This window comes from Lonchura striata, chromosome 2, assembly GCF_050655825.1.
Source record: "Lonchura striata isolate lonStrDom1 chromosome 2, ASM5065582v1, whole genome shotgun sequence".
NCBI classification, from domain to species: domain Eukaryota; kingdom Metazoa; phylum Chordata; class Aves; order Passeriformes; family Estrildidae; genus Lonchura; species Lonchura striata.
The window spans coordinates 35139283-35156857 of NC_140704.1; the positions used below are offsets into that span (position 1 = coordinate 35139283).

Sequence of the window (17575 nt, forward strand, 5' to 3'; positions counted from 1 at the left end):
AACCTCCAGCAGGGTCCCTTTCAACCTGCATCCATGGCAAAAATCGACCATGATGCAGGTGCCCAGCTGCAGAACATGCCAACAGAGCCAATGGCATATACAAGAGTCAAGTCTGGCCTACAAAACTTGTGCACTCTCATTTTCCTCCTCTCACATCCCCTTATTAGAGCACAAGTTCCTCAAGTTCCAGATTTCTGGCTACCTGTTTTTAACCTGTGTAGCATAGCTAGGCCCCATTATTGCCAAAAAACAATCACGAATGAGAATAATTCATTTAGCACATGACTAACTCAAAAAATAGGAGTTCTAGTTCCACTTAGCCAGAATACTTTTCCCTTAAAAGTAAATCACTCAATTATATGGCACGGGAATCTGAGATGTGAACAGTCTTGCCTGTCTGCCAGAAAAAGTATAGGCCATGGATTTTTCCCAATTTAAAAAGTTACATTGTGAGTTTCAATTTCAGACTTTTTAAAGAAATCTTGTGTTTTTCTACTCAAGAGATTTGAGTGAAGGGAGCAAGGACTCCACAATCTGATGGGAAAACAAGACAGTATTCATTTCTTCCAATAACAGTGATTTCTCACAGTTTGAATGCAACAATTCACCCTTACCTCAACTTTGCTTCCTGGATCATGCTCTGCAGCAGCAAAGTAGACCACCTCCTGTACTTCATCCCTGGGCCGTGCAGAGTTCTTCCCAAATACCACCAGCCCATCTTTAGAACACGGGGGGAAGGCTACAAAACAGTAACTTGGAGGAGCTGCAGCCATCCTAGAAATGAAAGAAAGCATAAACAAATAAAACTAGTGGCTTTTTTATTCATAACTGCATACATTAGAGAATCATTCAGTCTACTGGTACTAACTGTAGATAAGATGGAATGCACTCTCTCTGTCAGTTGATTGTCCAATGATAAGGGAAGAACAGGTCAGCCAAAGGAAGCTTATCTGAATTAAATTTTAAAAATATAATAATTAGCATCATTTTTCACCCAAGCTTTGTGAAGGCATAAATAGGAAAAAAGGCAAGAGAACTGTGCCTTGATGAGTCTGCTTAGTCCCCACTGGAAGAAGATACTCTGCACTGGAGCTCCTTGGGAACATATGACCTAGATATATTCTGCTGACTCAGACAAGTGCAGAAACATGGAATAACTTTAAATAATTTACTCCCTCTGCTCGCATGCACTTTAATATTTTTAAAAAGGAAAGATAAAACATGTTTGAGGGATTCCTAAAAGAGGACAACAGTGTAACTGGAAACAGAACAAAGATACAGCACAATTACATCAAAAACTGTCAGTCAGTTTATCTACTCAGATGGGAGAGAGACTGAAGCACTAATTGCACTTTATTTTCTCTGTGGTTTGTCTGCATTGCTGCTCTTACCTGAAGTTAATTGATTGCTGTTTATTTGTTTAGGTAGGCTAATGTGAAATGTTTATAGGATAATTTTGTGTTTGCAATGACAATATATTAACAAAAAATATAAACTGTTTCAGATCTATTACACTACTGTAGCTCATCTTGTGTATATTGCCATATCTGACATTTTTTTCCACCATTCAGGAAAACTTCTGGCACATATGGCTACAAAAGAAAAACGTGGGGTGTTTATCACTTGTTTAAAAAGCACTCAAGGCAGATGTCTACGTTTTCTTCATAGTTCTTATCACAGCAATGGAAACACAGCCTCCAAATAAACAAACATGTTTCTCTTTGTCTTCTACAATATCCTGACAAAGTAAAATACTTGCACATATTTGCACTCCTTGGAAACAACCAGCACATGATTTTCCCCCTCATATTCATCTGCAAGACAATGCTGGGCATGGGGAAGTGTGCAAAGCTGCTTTTTTACCATTAGCTTCCACATGCTTCAAACCATTCAAATTTGGCTTTCTCTTTTTCTCCTTTTTTTTTAAGCAGTGCCATTTGAATACATACTTCTCACAGAACAGCAGATAATAAAACAGAGGAAGAATTCCTTTTTTATAAAGACTGTAATCCATAAAATGGTAATTGTTTTCCTGTGGACTATGAACAGGTCACACAGATGCTCAACCTTGCAAAAAAAGGTCAAGTAGTTCCATGTTAGAAGTGCCCTCTACCAACACAATGCAAGGCAATGAATTGTCCACGGAACTCATACAATCTTTCAATTTAGGTAAAAGTATATTCATCCACTTGAGCTGAAAATGCATTAGGAAACAAACAAATCCCTTTTCATAAGCAGTTTTGACCAGTGGGAAAGGACAAGCTACTCTGAGCTGGAATTACTTGAGCTGATAAAACACATCTGTCAGAGGATGCTGGGCTGCAGACCTGCCTATTGTGCCTCTAAATCTGGGACACTTCAGTTTCTACAGGAGTGTCCTGCACACAGACAATATAAAAAGCCTCACTTCAGTTGCCACTCATCACCTGCAAGTCCTCAGAGCACTTGTGGTTTAACTGGAACCCAGAGTGTTTGTAGTGTTGCCCAACCTTCATCACTAATGAAACCATTCAGTACTTTGTTATGAATTACTCTGAGTATTGCAGTGTTGGTGATGTCAATGAAACTGCTTTCCAGCACTCTCAGAGGTCCCATCTGCCTTAAGGTAACTCATCTTTTAGAGCACCAAATTTGTATTCTGATACGTTGCCAAATGAGCCAAAATCTTGAACAACTTACAGATTTAGTGAGGATCTCCCTATTCAAAAGAAGTATTTCCTTTATTCCAAACACTAACTAAGCAGATTTATTTGAAATACATGACACAGCTGAAAAATATTAGGCATCCAAGAGCCTAGCAAGATAAAAATTATATACAATACTAATTTTTATTAAATTAATACCTAAACCTATTAGCAGATGAGCTTAAAAATACATGAAATATTTCAGCATTCTGTTACTGAACAAATATGAAGGTATGCAAGGCAGACATTTACATACCTACAGTCTGAGTAGATAGGGAAAATAATTAAAAGCTTGCAGGTATCTAATGCCTGTAGAATTCTGGAACCTCACTGAAAGGAATAGTCTCAATTATATGTGTGATTTTTTTTTTTCCCCTCTTAAATATACCAACAGTTACTGAACCTAAAACAAACTGCCATTTTTGTAATGCTTTTTAAAGTATGAAAGTGAGTAAGTGTATTGTGGGATTTTTTTTCCTTAAATATACCAACAGTTACTGAACCAAAAACAAACTTGCCATTTTGATAATGCTTCTTAAGCATGAAAGTATGACTAAGCTCCTCTATAACTGGAGTTCCCTTCAACACACAGTATATTTCATAAGTATGAGCAAGCTGCCCAGTAACTAGAGGTCATTTCAACACAGTGTATTTCATACAGGCAAGTAACAGTCAAACACTATGTCAAATGCTTTAACCTTATCCTGAAAACATGACTGTCAATGGAGGAGTTTGCACTAGGATCCCAGATGACATTTTAGAGAAGGAAGCCATTGAGCAGTCTACTGCAGTTGAAATCTGCTCAGTTTGCTAGGCAGCACTTTCTCCCTGAACCTCATTTGGTACATTTTGAATATGACAGGATGGCCATTTCTCAGATATACCCACAACCTCTGCTTGTTCCGAACTCTACTGTACTTTATCTTCCTCCATCACATACTTAAAACAGTCTGTTAGCAGCCACCTATCTAAGCAGGAGATTTCTACTTGCCTGCTTTGTGTTCTTCTTTTCTTTATTCAGCTTCAGGTTCTCCTCATGCTCATTTTCACATATTTGCCACCGCTCTGCCCTCTTACACAGCTCAATACTGAAAAAACATCTTTCACCCACAGGACGAAAAGAACACTTCTTCATAGTACCTCTGATAAATCAGCCTGACTTATAAAACCACCTACTGTTATAATTCCTATATTTTTTTTCACAGAGTTTGCTCCTCCAGTGAAAGGTAATCCTGAAAACCTTAGAAAACACAGGGAATGACTGCAAATAGATCTCAAACAGTTTGCTGCCCATTCACACTGTTCTTTACCACAGAGCATGTTAAGCATAGTGGCCTGATTTTCTCAGCAGACCTAGATTCTGGTGTAGACAGAGGTAAACCTACACCATATGTCTCCACTGCAAAGCATTGTACTCATAGACAGGCAAGTTCAGAGGGGGATTGTACAGATCATTGTGAGCTACATCCAGCATCACTCTGCATATGGAAGCCCCGGAAATAGACAACGAGCTGTACATTATTCTGTGCCACTATGCAATAACTGCTGCAGTTGCAGGGTGTTAACAGGCATCATGCTTGGTCGACCTCAAATCATTGCAGCCACAAAGGTTGAAAAAAGAGTTCTAAGCAGCAGCCACAACCTCATATACTCCACTTGCTATCTTTTTATTTGACAAAAACATGCTACAGCAGGGATGTGATATTCCACCTGGTCATATTTTTTTCCCCGTCTCCTGTGTTCTGACGCTATAAAGAAGACTTTCTTAACAAGTTCCTTTATTCAGATCTTTTCTCATTGTGATAAGTCCCATTTAACACCTGACAAGCCAAATTAATTGTATGAATATATCACCACTGCTGTCAGTAGTAAAACAGACAGTACTGAGTTCCTAAGTATTTTAATGCAGAAAGGAGTAACAACCATTGGGCAGTCATAGAATAAAAACGGTTGGAAAATACCTCCATGATCATCGAGTCCAACCTCTGAGCAAACACCACCATGTCAACTAAATCATGGCACTAAGTGCCATATCCAGGGTTTTTTCAAACACCTCCAGGGATGGTGATCCCATCACCTCTCTGGGCAGCCTGTTCCAATGCTTAACAAGCCTTTCAGGAAGAAATTCCTCCTGATCTCCAACATGAGCCTCCCCTGGTGAAGACCATGTCCTCTTCCCCGTCACTGGTTGCCTGGAGAACAGGATGATCCCCAGCCAGCTACAGCCTCCTCTCAGGCAGTTGTAGAGGGCAATAAGGCCTCCCCTGAGCCTCCTTTTCTCCAGGCTGGACACCCACAGCTCCCTCAGCTGCCCCTCGTGGGACTCACTCTTCACAGCTTCATTGCTCTTCTCTGGACAAATGTCTGGCTCCAGGTGTCACAATGGAAAACAAGAGGTACAACAATTATCAGGGCTTTATAAACATGTCTGAACATCACTATGCTCCTGAAATAGGGTGAACAGGGGTGTGTTAATGCCTAGCATAACTAACCCATAAATCTTGATAAACATAAACCACCAACTTTCAGGTTTGAAAATATCAAAACCTGAAACATTTTACTCTGGGGTATTTTCTGTTTCACAGCATGTAATCCGTTTCACAGCATGAGTATCTTACAGATGCTGCCACATATTAAAAAAGCTCACAAATTCCAGTTAGAATAACTTGTACCATTAGAATAAATATCTATCCACGATCAGAAATTTAAAGTGCTCAACAAAGAATAAAATCGCTATTAAATCTGTACATAGAGGTTGTGACAATCTAATGGAAACTTCATTTAGATGTCATTTTTCACTTACAAAGAATGAACAGACAAATAATGCTGGAAGAGAGATTAACACATGGAATAGAGACTCCAGTATCCCATCCTCCACCTCATGAACATGAGTGTCAGAGGCTCAAGCCACACTCTTAAGAAAACAGAGACAGGCATAAATAATTCAGTGTGCTTTGGAGCCTTCCTTCCCCCAGCCCAAGAAAACTGAAATAGCTATGTATCCACAACAAAGCACTCTCAGCTTAGCATGACAGAGTCCAAAGAAAGGAAGATTTTCATAGTAACTCATTCTAGATTCCTTGGGGTTTTATTTTGTTATTTTCCAGAATAACACTGTGTACTTCTCTGAAAGCTGTAATTTGGTACTGCAATAATCTTTTATAAAGCTCAAGAATTTGACAATAAAATTACTTCTCAAAAAAAATAACTTTATCATCCCACATCAAATAGATGTTGACTTTTAAAGTCAACTTATTTTCCTTGTTTGCCAAAATAACCTGAAGACATTAAGGGCAATGTAATTAATAGTTTTACAAAGCTACAAATTATGTGAAAACTGGCTCACCAATAACACCTTTCAGTTGCTGTCTTTTTAAGAAAAAAGATTACCAAAATTAAACATTTATGAATGTTTTATGAACTATTAAGATCTTGAAGATCTTGTAACAAGTTAGTGTTCAAGTAATGCTGAAATTTATAACAGGACAACTGAATTTGCTCTCTGTCAATTGAAAAACAAAACAATAAGTTTATAATGAAAGTGCAGCACTTACTAGGAAGCAGTGGGAGATAAAAAGGATTGGTGAGAAAAAAAAAGGGTGAAAGTAAGGGTCTGTCTTGAAATTTAATTCATGTTTATTGAACTAAACCAATATTTGCTCTTCACACTTCTCTTTTAACTGCTATTCACTTTAATGCCCTGCAACTTTTTCTCAGGGAAAGCTAGAGACGCCACTAACATCATATATAAAAACCCTTTCGGTTTAATACAAGTTTCCAAAATGTTAATTAGCAGTTATTGTTAATCTCAATTAAGATTTATACCAGATGACAAAATTCTGAAGGTGCTATTCCTGTGTAGAACAAGTCCTTTCCAGCAGCACACCATTTAACACATTTTAAGTGATGCATGTCTACAAATAGTTCTGCCCCTAACACACTGTACAGAAGTTGTTTTCTACACAATATAGCCTCTTGCTCAAAAATTTAATAATATCTAATCATTGTCATGTATAAAATAAAAGGTGCTACATGAGAAGTCAGCTGCCACCAATACAGATCCTCTTCACAAGGAATTGAAGCAACACTCAAGCAGATATTAAGGATATTAAGCTTCAGTGAGACCAAGCAGTCAGCAGAGGCACCAGAAGAGCATTCACCTCATGCTGTGATGAGTAGCATTCAGCTGTAAAATTTGTCTTGTATTGATTTGACTCAGAAGCTGGCAAAACTTCAGATTGATGAGGCCAAACCTTCACCCAGGAGTATAATTGCTATGTCCATTACTCAGCATAGCTATGCTAGCAAGCAAGGCTGGAGCAAGGAACAGCACACCTTGCTTTCATTCACCTCAGTGAGGTTCTGTAGATACATCACACAGACCACAGACTCATCTTCCAAACATTTTCTTGCTTGTCTTCCAGAGCTTTGTTGGTGTAACTGTCAACTCTCTGAAGCTCAGACGTGATCAAAGTGTTGCAGAGGGTGAAGAACAAACCTCTCCTAATTCCAAGTTTTTCAAGCACACCTGAGATTGTCCTAGATTAATATTACCATTATTAATGTCCTAGATTAACAGTACCATTATTAATGCTGGTAACAATCAACATAATGCTTTCAAGACAGCACAGGTGTCCACAAAAACAAGTGTGGTAGTGTTAGCACTCAGGCTTCATCTCAGACCTCCACAGTAGTTTGGTCAGAACATCAATTTTATTGATCATATAGCCTGATCCACCCACCCTCACTTCTTTGGTTTCTTCAAACTAAAGCTGGGCTTCAACAGGTACTTTAGGTTGCATAAATACAGGCTGCTAAACTCCTTTGCTGCTATGTTTGGACTACATTCTGGTGATGACAGCATTTTCTTTAATATTTATCTCACAAAAGAGATTTGAGCTGTTTTTAAGGTCCAGAGAGCACAATAAAGCTTTTATGAAGACATATAATGTGGTTTTGTGTATTAAAGGATGACTATTCCTCACTTTATTTTGTGCTTTTATAAAACAGAAACCCAGCTGTGCTAATACTGCTGAACTATTTCAGTAACATTTAAAGATTTCAATAAATGGTTTTCATTGCAACCAGAAAGAGTAAGTGAACTAATCTGCAAGAAGCATTAACAATAAAAAAACAAAGAGCCAGCATATGAACAAAGGTCCTCGGATTTGGATCACGGCTGTCTCATTAGGAAAGGAAAAATATATGGAATGGGCCATGCATCATTTACTCTCAACTCTTCCATATTTTTAATGGGGTGGCAAAAGAAAGGTCTGTTACAATTGTGAAAACTCAGTTCAGGGCTTAGTTGTTGGTTTTCAACCTCTATTTTAACCTTCAAAATAAGATGTCTCCTGTGCCTGAGACAAGCTTGTATTTCCATTTACAAATCAAGTCCAGCATCTTATGCACATAGAAACACGTGATCTCTGCACCCTGCAGAAAAGCAGTGCTTCCAAAAACAGAAATGAAAAGCAAAATTCATTCAGCTGCAGGCAGAAAACAAAGACAGCAAACTGAAAGGCACAATAATAATACTGTTCCCATCTAAGGAAACACTGAAAGGTTGTTGTTTTTTTTGTTGTTGTTTGGTTTTTGGTGGGTTTTTTTTTGACACTTTGGACAGTTTTAATGCATGACTTTTCAGGCAAGAAGAAGGTTGCATGTATTAAGAAATTAGAAAGCAGAGACTGTTCCTGAATATAAAGCATAAAACCATGGCAGATCCCTGTGTCCCTATCTTTTGGGCATTTCATTATCAGACCTAAGTCAAATTGTTTGACTCTTCCCTAACTACCAATGGATGATGATGCCAATTTACTGCTTGAAGGTGCCACATCCACATGTGATTGTTTCTGTCCCTCCAAGCTGTGCCTGACAAGATATCCAAGGGGATTTTGATCAGCAGCTGAAATTTAGCAAGCCATGTTCAAAACCTGTTTGTTTTCTTTGTTTTGTTGTTTTTTTTTTTACATTAACAACATGCTGAAAATTTCTCAAGAATTTACTCAAAATGGTCCAACTTTGAGTCAAGGATTTTGGATGGCTTTTTTCTCCAGTAAATTTTCTTTTATTTTTGAATTATGAGAAATAGCAACTCCCTACACAGGCATAAAATCAAGTTGCACTTCAAAGCTTTACTAAGCTGTATGTTCCCTTCAGTCATTTAACTGAACAAATGCATAATAGACCTGGGAGGAATTGAAAATATTTATCTTGCTGTATGTGGGAGCATTTGAAATATTCCTGCCAACAGCTGCCAAATTGCTTTAGACTGTCTCAAAAAAAAAAAAAAAAAAAAGGTCAGGTAGTGGCCATCAAATGAGCATTCTAAAATTCTTCAGCAGTTTAAGTCTTAACAAATGGTGAGACTTCAGCTGTTATAAAATTTTACAATCCCTTGACCAACCAGTTCTATTTTAATTGTGTAATACACCCTTGTCCAAAGTATGCCCTTGCTTTAGAAGCAGGCATCTTTTAAAATAAGACAGGATCTTATTTTTTGCCCTACGTAATCTGAATTATGTTAATGAAAACACAGTTCTATTTAAAAACAAATCAGGGTCAGTCATCCAGAAGACAACAGATTTCAGACTCATTTCCATCACAGGCTGCACATACAGGGAAAACTCATTATTTATACAGACTTTTCACTGAGTGGGTGTCGGTGCTGTTAATTAAGTCTCCAAGCAGTCACGGAAGTCTATCCCTTTTGTGGCTCTTATCCCAGTCTGCAGTTTAAGGTTATATTTGTAACACTCTCCGTTTCGTAGAGAAGCACCTGTTTTCTTGCTTCTGTCACTGGGGCGGAGACCCTTGTTGGGAGCTGCTGGCATCTAAAGCGTCTTTGTGCAACAGCCAAGCTCCCAATGAGAAGTCGCTAACAGCTGTGCAGAACTCCTGGCTGCTAACTCTTGCTCCTAGCGAGCAGCACAATCGGCTCTGCGCTCCCGCACCAGGGAGGCTGCCCAGCTCCGCACAGCGCCTAATGCGCGCCCACTGCTCCTCAGTCCACATTAGCAACACTGCTGTGTCAACAAGGCGCAACATTAAAAGCATCAAAGTAGCTTGCTGGAAGTCTCCCTTTAGTTTTCAATAGATCCTAAAACTCAGAAAGTGTCGCAATGCTCTCCCCTAAGAGTCTGCTAATGTTAGGATGCAACGGCAGTGTATTGAAAGAAAGGAGGCATTTGGGGACTTCACAGAGAGGCAGGTCTGGGTAGCAATTCTTTTTCTCAATCTGTTGAATTTACAGCAAAGGGAAAAATACACTACGGGGACAATGTCCATCATCACAACTCTTCAAGGTCATAATAAAGAAATTCTTACTAGAAGCTTCAAACATCTAGCAAACTCTCCAATATGCAAGCTGCATAAAGCATCCACAGTTGATAACTTCTGAAGGAGAGGGTGGACAGCCAAATTCAGCAACCTTTACCAAAGATACCAAACCTTGGCACAAGTAAATAAATGGAGCTTAAATCATGCTGTACTTTACAAAAACAGAACGAAACAAAAAAATTACAAACATCTTTCAAAACCGGAAGAGACCTTTAAAAATCTCAAGCTGTAAGCATTAAAAATATTTTCTGGGGACGACAAAACTGATTGATACCAATGAAGGATTTTCATTCACCACATTTGTCTCAATGCAAGACCTGCCTTTTTAGACTGTTTCTGTAAGCTCTGTGACATAAAAAGTCCACAGCATTATAAAATGGTTTCAGTTAATTTCAGTGTCAGTTCACCTCAAAAAGCTGAAAGTCGTGTGTTCACAGAGATCTACTTCCTAAGTAGAATATGACTGGAGGGTTTTCAAGATTTTGTTTTGCCTGGCTGGAAGATTTAGAGTGCATATTATGAATAAAACATCATATTTGGAGGTGCCTTCAATCACTAACTATAAAACAGCAATAGTTGAAATTTTAGTAGCCTATAACGAAATGAGCGGGTAGCTCCACTTCTCACAAGTCATGTATTTACTATCTTTTAAACCAGTTAGCACAGACACAGAGTTTGCATCACAAAATTTACCAAGTTTACTACAGCACAATCTTTTCTCTGGGTTTATTAAAGTTTCATATCTTACAGGTATGGATGGCTTTTCTCATTTCTGTGACACTTTTTCATAGGGATAGATTTACAAGCATGTGCATTCATAGAATCAAGGCCCTAAGCTGTCTTCTGTTTGAGAATTTGCTTTAATACGATTTATTTCCTCTTTAACTATCAGTACTGGAGAATTTTCTTTTTAAGGCAGATTAATCATTAATCATAGCCTGTAGCATTATTATAGCAGCACAAATAGAGATGTCAGTTTGTAGGATAGACCTACCTGCAGGAAGGGATATCTGCTCATCAGTGAATGAAACCAGCACATACCTACCTGAACGTAACAGTATGCTTAGAAAGGCACATGAAGGCATCTAGGTTTCAAGGTGACTATTTGAAAAGGCACCTTCAAGAAAAAGACGGGGGGAAACAACCCTCGCCGGGTCCTTAAAGAGCAGAAGGGAAAGCAGCAGCGAATAGAGCGCAGCCAGCGAAGATGAGAGGCCGGAGAGCCTCGCTTCAAACGGGAAGGCAAAGGACAGCCGGGGACAGCATCTGCTGATGCCAGCTCCCAGCACTGAGTCCCCCCCGCACCGCCGGGCCCGGGGAGGCGGCGGCGCCGCCGCGGCACGGGAGGCCCGCAGACCCCGCCCGGCGGCGCGGTGCCTCCCGCCAGCGCGGAGCAGGGGCGCGGAGCCGCCGGGGGACAGCGCCCGCACCGACTCCGGGAGAGCGGCTCTGCGCCATCCTCCCGCGACATCCCCGCTGCTCCCTCCCGCGCCATCCCCCACGGCTCCCTCCTTCTTTGCCTCCCTACATCCCTCCTTGCCTCCCCGCCTCCTTGCTTCCCTCCCTGTCCACCGGAGGCGAGCCCCGCCGGGAAGGTCGCCGCCCGCGATCCCGACACTTTCCCCGCGCCGAGAAGTAACACAGTAGCCCGGCCGAGGAGGAAGGGGACGGGGAGGTGATGTGGAGGTGATGGGGAGGTGATGGGGACGATGGCGAGGCGCCGCCCTGGCCCGCGGCGCTGCCGGCACCGCTCCCGTACCTGAGCGCCGCTCCCGCTCCTCCCGCTCCGCTCGGCCCGCGGCGCGCGGCCCCGCCCCCTGCGCGCGCAGCCGCCGCCGCTCGCTCCGCGCGCGGGTCCCGGCCGGGGCGGCGGGGGCGCGGCCGCGCCGCGCGGGGGCCGCGCGGGCACCGGCGGACAGCGCGGGCCCGCGCCCCGCTGTGGTCCCTTCCCGCCCGCCCCGCTCAGTGATGCTGCGGAGAGCCGTCCGCGTCCGGCACGTTATCCCTCAGCCCGTACTGAGGACTCCAAGGGCGTGTTGAAAGAGACGGGGCTTTTTAATTCCGTTTTTAGTCTTACGGCTAACTTGTGTTCCTCTGTGTCTCGCAGAGATAAGTCTGGGAAGTGAAGTGGGTGTTTTAAAATATGGCTGCTACCTCATTAACTAGTCAAAGCACTGCATAAGGAGTTCTCCAAACTTTGCAAAGCTGAAGAGGACCTCATCAGAAGTATCCGCAAGTAAAGGGCTGTTAAGGATTGGAATGGGCTTTGGGCTGGCATTTAGCACCGGGGTCTAGTTGATGAGGAGGTGATCAGTCAAATGTTGGGCTCAATGATCTTGGAGATCTTTTCCAACCTAATTAATTCTGTGATTCTGTGTTTCATGACTGAGGAATTCCCTGCTGCTACATGTGAAGTGTCACAGTGGGCTCCTGTCCCTCCAGCAGTTCTCAGCTGGAGAGTCTCCAGGGACCTCTCAGCTCTTTGGATGCAGCAGCACCAGCAGGCCCAAAGCAAAGCAATAGCCACTGTCGCTCTGAGGGGGTCCAATTCACAGCACAGCATCCCTCAGCCACGACATGTGGAGCAGACAGTCTGCTCTCTTTGCCAAACTTGCCCAAATGGGGCTGTCCTCTGCGCTCCATCCTCAGCACACAACCTGTGCCTCCCTGCAGAGGTAAAAATAGTTTAACTGCTAAGTATAATCATGCATGTCCCTGTATAAATTGTTAGACTGCTAATTATGGTGTAACACGTATGGTTACATGGTGTTGGTATAAGGCAGCACCTTTATGTTTCTATCTCTGTCTGCAAGGAGAAGAACCTTGCTGCACATTCCACCAATTCCTGCCTTAAACCAGGCATTTAATGTGCAGAAGAGACTGCCAAGTATGTTTGATGGGAAGACAGGAATGTTGAAAGGAAGCAGGGGAAAAGATCAGAGAGGCAAGGATGAGCCAGTAGAGATATTAAGGAGCATTACAAACTAGAGTGTTTCACCATAAGAGCAGAAAAGGCAAATTTGTAAGGTTGGTAAAGCCATACCACTTAAATATCGCACTGCCTGTTAGATCAGAAGATCTGGTTTAGTAACTGGCTAAAGGAAAACAAAAAGCCAAACAGAATCTGCATAAGGGACCTTACATTTAAAGAAAATATAGAAGGAAAAAGTCTGAAACTCTATGCACCAAAAAGAATTTCCTCTCATCACCACAAACAGCACCACGGGTCTGCATCTGTTCAGAAATTGTGGATAAGCATTGGGCACTGCTGCTGTCAAACTTAAATGCAGACCAAAAGTTGCAGCTTCATTATATAACTAAGAGAGAAAATAGTTTGCTGTTCCCAGTCTCAGTGAATGTGAAACACTGTGGCATTGCACCTTTCGGGGGTATGTCAGTAGCCTGAATAGGGACTACTTTTGATTAAAAAGCAGAGCTGATCATTACCAACATGGAAGCCCTGCATACTCCAAGGGTTTCCATTACATATTTTAAGCAAGACCTTTGTTTTCCTCTGGTACCAGTTTTGCTGCCATCAGGATTACATTTCACTGTGTTTTACAACAAGAAAAGACTGTGTATCTCCTGCTTAGGATCCATGATTGAAAAGTGATCTGAATCACTGAAAAGCTGTGGACTTTATACCAATTTAATTGTAGCAAGTTTAGTTGAACATAGCAACCCAAATTCCTTGTTCTGGAGTTACATCAAGGATGAGCTGTGTCACAGGCAGCTTGCTTCTTAGAATCAGAAAGACAGCTGATGAAAAGAGCAGGTGCAATTTAGAAATGGGTTGAGATTATATCCTATAACACACCACTTATATTACCTATATTATGCTCACTTAGATGACTAAGACTCTTCTCTAATTACACTGGAGATGATTATGGCTGAGTATAATCTACCTAAGAATTATTAGACTGTCTACAGAATGATTACATACTGTCAACACAGAAACCCTTGATGCTTCCTTTCTGTGTAAGCTGACATGAGCTGTGCAAAGCAGCAAGGATGAGTGGTTAGAGCACAGTACTGGGAATCAAGAGAGCCTGGGGTGTATGTTATTCTGCCATAAGCTTGCTGCTTGGCTCTGGATAAATCTTGTAGCCTCACAATAATTAAATTACCTCACACAAGAAATGGGGAGAACATTTATTCAGAGCTGCAGCTTTAAAGTCTTTGAATGGAGATTGCTGCGTAAACAGAAAATACAAAATTATAATAATTAGGACAAAGCCACAATGCTTATCTATTGATTATTTCCTTTTTTAAAACATAACAGCAGAATGTATGGATTTTATAAATGCTTTTTTCTCTTGTAAAGGGTTGGTTTCCAATGGGATGCAAAACCAAGGAGGAAGAGCAGAAAGGACACCTCTTTAGAAAAGAGAATTTCAAAGAATATTTCTTCCATGTTTTATATGTGAAAGGAAGATAACAAAAGGCAGACATTACAATATACAGCTTAAGTTACAGTGGGTTTTTGTTTTTCTTTAACCACCTCCTTAGTTGGAGATCAAAGCTAATTCAGCAGAACTAGTACCCCAAAATTATCAAGACACTGCAGCACCAGTCTTTGTTTCATCATTTCCAAAATACTTTCCCCTGCAAGTTCAAGTCATCAGACATGCAGACATACAACGGATGGGACTCATTTTCTCAATAAACTGTGTTTAGGAGTGAAGTTGACTTAATGTAGATGGTAGAAAATGCCATCTAAGTGTTGAAATTATATTAATAGGATGGAAATGGTAGATTTTGGTGGAAGGGTAGTACAGCCAAGAAAAGCTTTTCGTTGGTATTCATTTTTGTGATTTCAGGGCACCGTCTTAGTTGTGTTTTTTTCTGGTGGAACACTGATTTGGAGTACCTAAAAATCAGATGAACTCAGGTTGTTCAGAAGAAATGTACTTGATTGCTAAAGGCAATCTAAGTCTAAATCCAAAAAGGCATCCCACTAAACTTTAATGATTCCTCTTAGAGTGAATTACAGGGAAAAAAAGCTCCTTATATACAGAAGAGTAACATTGAAAATGCCTGTCAGACTCTAGATGATAGTTACATCATAGTCCAGTAAATTGAACTGATGTCATAGAATGAACCTAAAGAGCAAGAAGTATCAATGGTACTTGGGTGTTTTGGGGTATTTTTATATAGTCAGAAGTCTGGACCAGAGAATTGAGAGTAATTCTCCCACAGTAAAGGTGGCTTCCATCTATAACAAAGAAAAAGGATGGCAGGTGCTAGATTATGATGTAAAATAAAGATGTCACTTGCTGAGCTCTGTGAATGTTCAAAATGAAAAAGATAGGAGAAATCCTGGCTGCAGCCTCTTTATCCAATTATGCCATTGAAGTTTAATCTATGGAAATGTCTGCAGCTGTACATAAAATGTGACTGTAGGCACAACGGCAGGCTTAGATGCTGAGCTCTTACTCATGCACCACGGAAGGTGATTCATATCCCCATTACACAAGTGACAGAACAGAACACGACTCCTCAGTGTGACAGGGACAGAGTGCTGCAAGGACTCCAGGCATGCTGCAGTTACTCTCAGTGTCCAGAAACCTCTTAGGCACAGCAGCACTGACTCACACAGCCAAGCTGCTCCATTGCCCAGTCAAGTAGGTTGCCTACTTCTGGAGTAATTTTGTATCCAAAAAAAAAAAAAAAAAACCCATCAGTCTCTGGCTTTGTTTTCATTAATTTTGTAGTTTTCCATATTTTAATTCACAGAAATCTGGGACAGAATATTTATGTTTGTAATTCTAAAGTGTATCACAAGACACACTTACTATTATTGGCTTTTTTAATGTATTAGAATGCCACTTTTAACAATAAGGCTAAAGCACTAGACAATAGCTAAAGACTCATAATAATAAATAGTCCAGGCAGGTGGACTCATCCTGAGAGGGTAAGGCAGTCATGACAATAAAGTAGCAGAAAATACAGAGGCAACAGCATTACTTTCTTATGCAATGAGCGTGTTTAATCTTCATCTACGCTTCATGGTTTTTGATGCTGCCTGTACAGAAATACTTGTGGCAGGCCAATGAACTGCAAAAAGCATCTCACTTTCCTCTGCAATAAATGTGCTACAGTAACTATGTTATTAAAATTATATTAAAAGTCAGGCATAGGCTTTTTATCCTCAGCTTAGCATTGTTCATCGAATTGCAGCAACGTGAACATCAGTACATAAAACAAAATACATTTTTGGTGTTACGCAGGTGGTACAGGAGTTCATTAAAGTGACTGCACACCTGCAGTAGTTTCATGTCTTATATTAGTGTGTCATGACTAAATAATCTTTGTGTGAATTGCTGCAAATTAAATCATAGCGCTTGGAGAAAAGATCGGACAGTAACACAAGGGACAGCAAATTCCGCTGTGTGATTTATCAGCCATCTGGTGCAGTGCAAATAGCACTCTTTCAGGGGAGGCTCTGGTTAGTAACCACAGCAACAGGTCTGCTGAGCTCTCCTAAAAGTTATGCATGTGTCAGCAACTTTTTCCCTCCTTCCATACACATCATTCACGGGGGACTGTGAGCAGTGGCATGTCTTTCCTGGGCTACAGATGTTTTTACTGCAGCACTTTCCAGGAGACTTAAAACTTTGAGAGTTTTGTTTTGTTTTTTTGTAACGTGCCTTCAAGAAGTTCTGACTCCAAAAACTCTCTCCATGATTAAGCCATTTTCCTTATTCATGGAAGGGGTAGATAACTGCAAGGTGGGAAGAGATCACTCATAACAGAAATATTCTAATTAAAATTAATAAAGTATTTTTGGATTCTGTACGTCCAAAAGGAGAGTAAAAATATGTTTTCTAAAATGTTCACAACTGAGTATCTCTGTTGTCTGTATCACAAAGTACAAGTGGAATAGTAGTTAACAACTACAACAGTAGTTAATAGATGGGCAAAATTACAAAGCTCACACTGAATTGTGCTGATTGCACAATATGTAGGTATTTTAACAGAGAAATGTAAATAATAAATTACCCAGGAGTTTTTAAATTTCCTCATATTTGCTGTGGCTATCAGCCAAGAAAAAGTGAATGGTATGGAGAGATATTCCCCTGCTTATCTTCTCTGCTATTCCCTGCCAGCCCAAGGGCCCTGGTGTTTTCTCCAAGCCTGCCTGTATCTTTACTGGTGTGAAGAAGTGGTGTGACAACACGAGCCTGGCTGGTGCCACTCCAGTCTGTCCTGAGGCTCTGACACATCCCACTGACAGCTGCCTGCTCAGGAAACAAAGTGTGAAGGTCCAAAGCCAGCAGAGGGTCTGGCAGAGCAGAACTGGTGTCCTAGAGCCCACCCCACACAGCCCCAGCAGTGCATGGGTGCAGTTTGTGGCTCTTTCAAAAGGTGCCCTGGTGAGCTGGGCTTGGCAGGAGCAGAATCTGGTACTTAAGGCATTGGAATGGCTGCCTCTGCTCCACAAGTGCTCCCACTGCAGTTGGTGCTCATTTGTCAGCTGCAAGATGAGCACCGCGTGGCTGGAAGCTTTGCTTCAGACTGTTTTGCGGTAGTGGAGTGTTGGATTGCAT

At 41.1% G+C, this 17575-nt stretch overlaps 1 protein-coding gene across 4 annotated transcripts in view; it reads right to left on the reverse strand.

The window, feature by feature from the left end:
- Positions 1-11827, reverse strand: part of SCRN1 (secernin 1) — a 36711-nt gene extending 24884 nt beyond the window's left edge. Inside the window, exons 1-3 of one of the 4 annotated variants that reach the window (XM_085568637.1) lie at positions 11566-11827; positions 869-950; positions 615-774 (exon numbers count right to left, since the gene is read on the reverse strand). In XM_085568637.1, coding sequence (XP_085424763.1) covers positions 615-773 — 159 coding nt within the window. In that variant the 5' untranslated portion in view covers position 774; positions 869-950; positions 11566-11827. Of the gene's footprint in view, positions 1-614; positions 775-868 lie in introns of all 4 variants that reach the window. The other 3 variants (XM_021538176.4, XM_085568628.1, XM_021538177.4) reach the window with 3 other exon arrangements.
- Positions 11828-17575: the final 5748 nt, after the last annotated feature.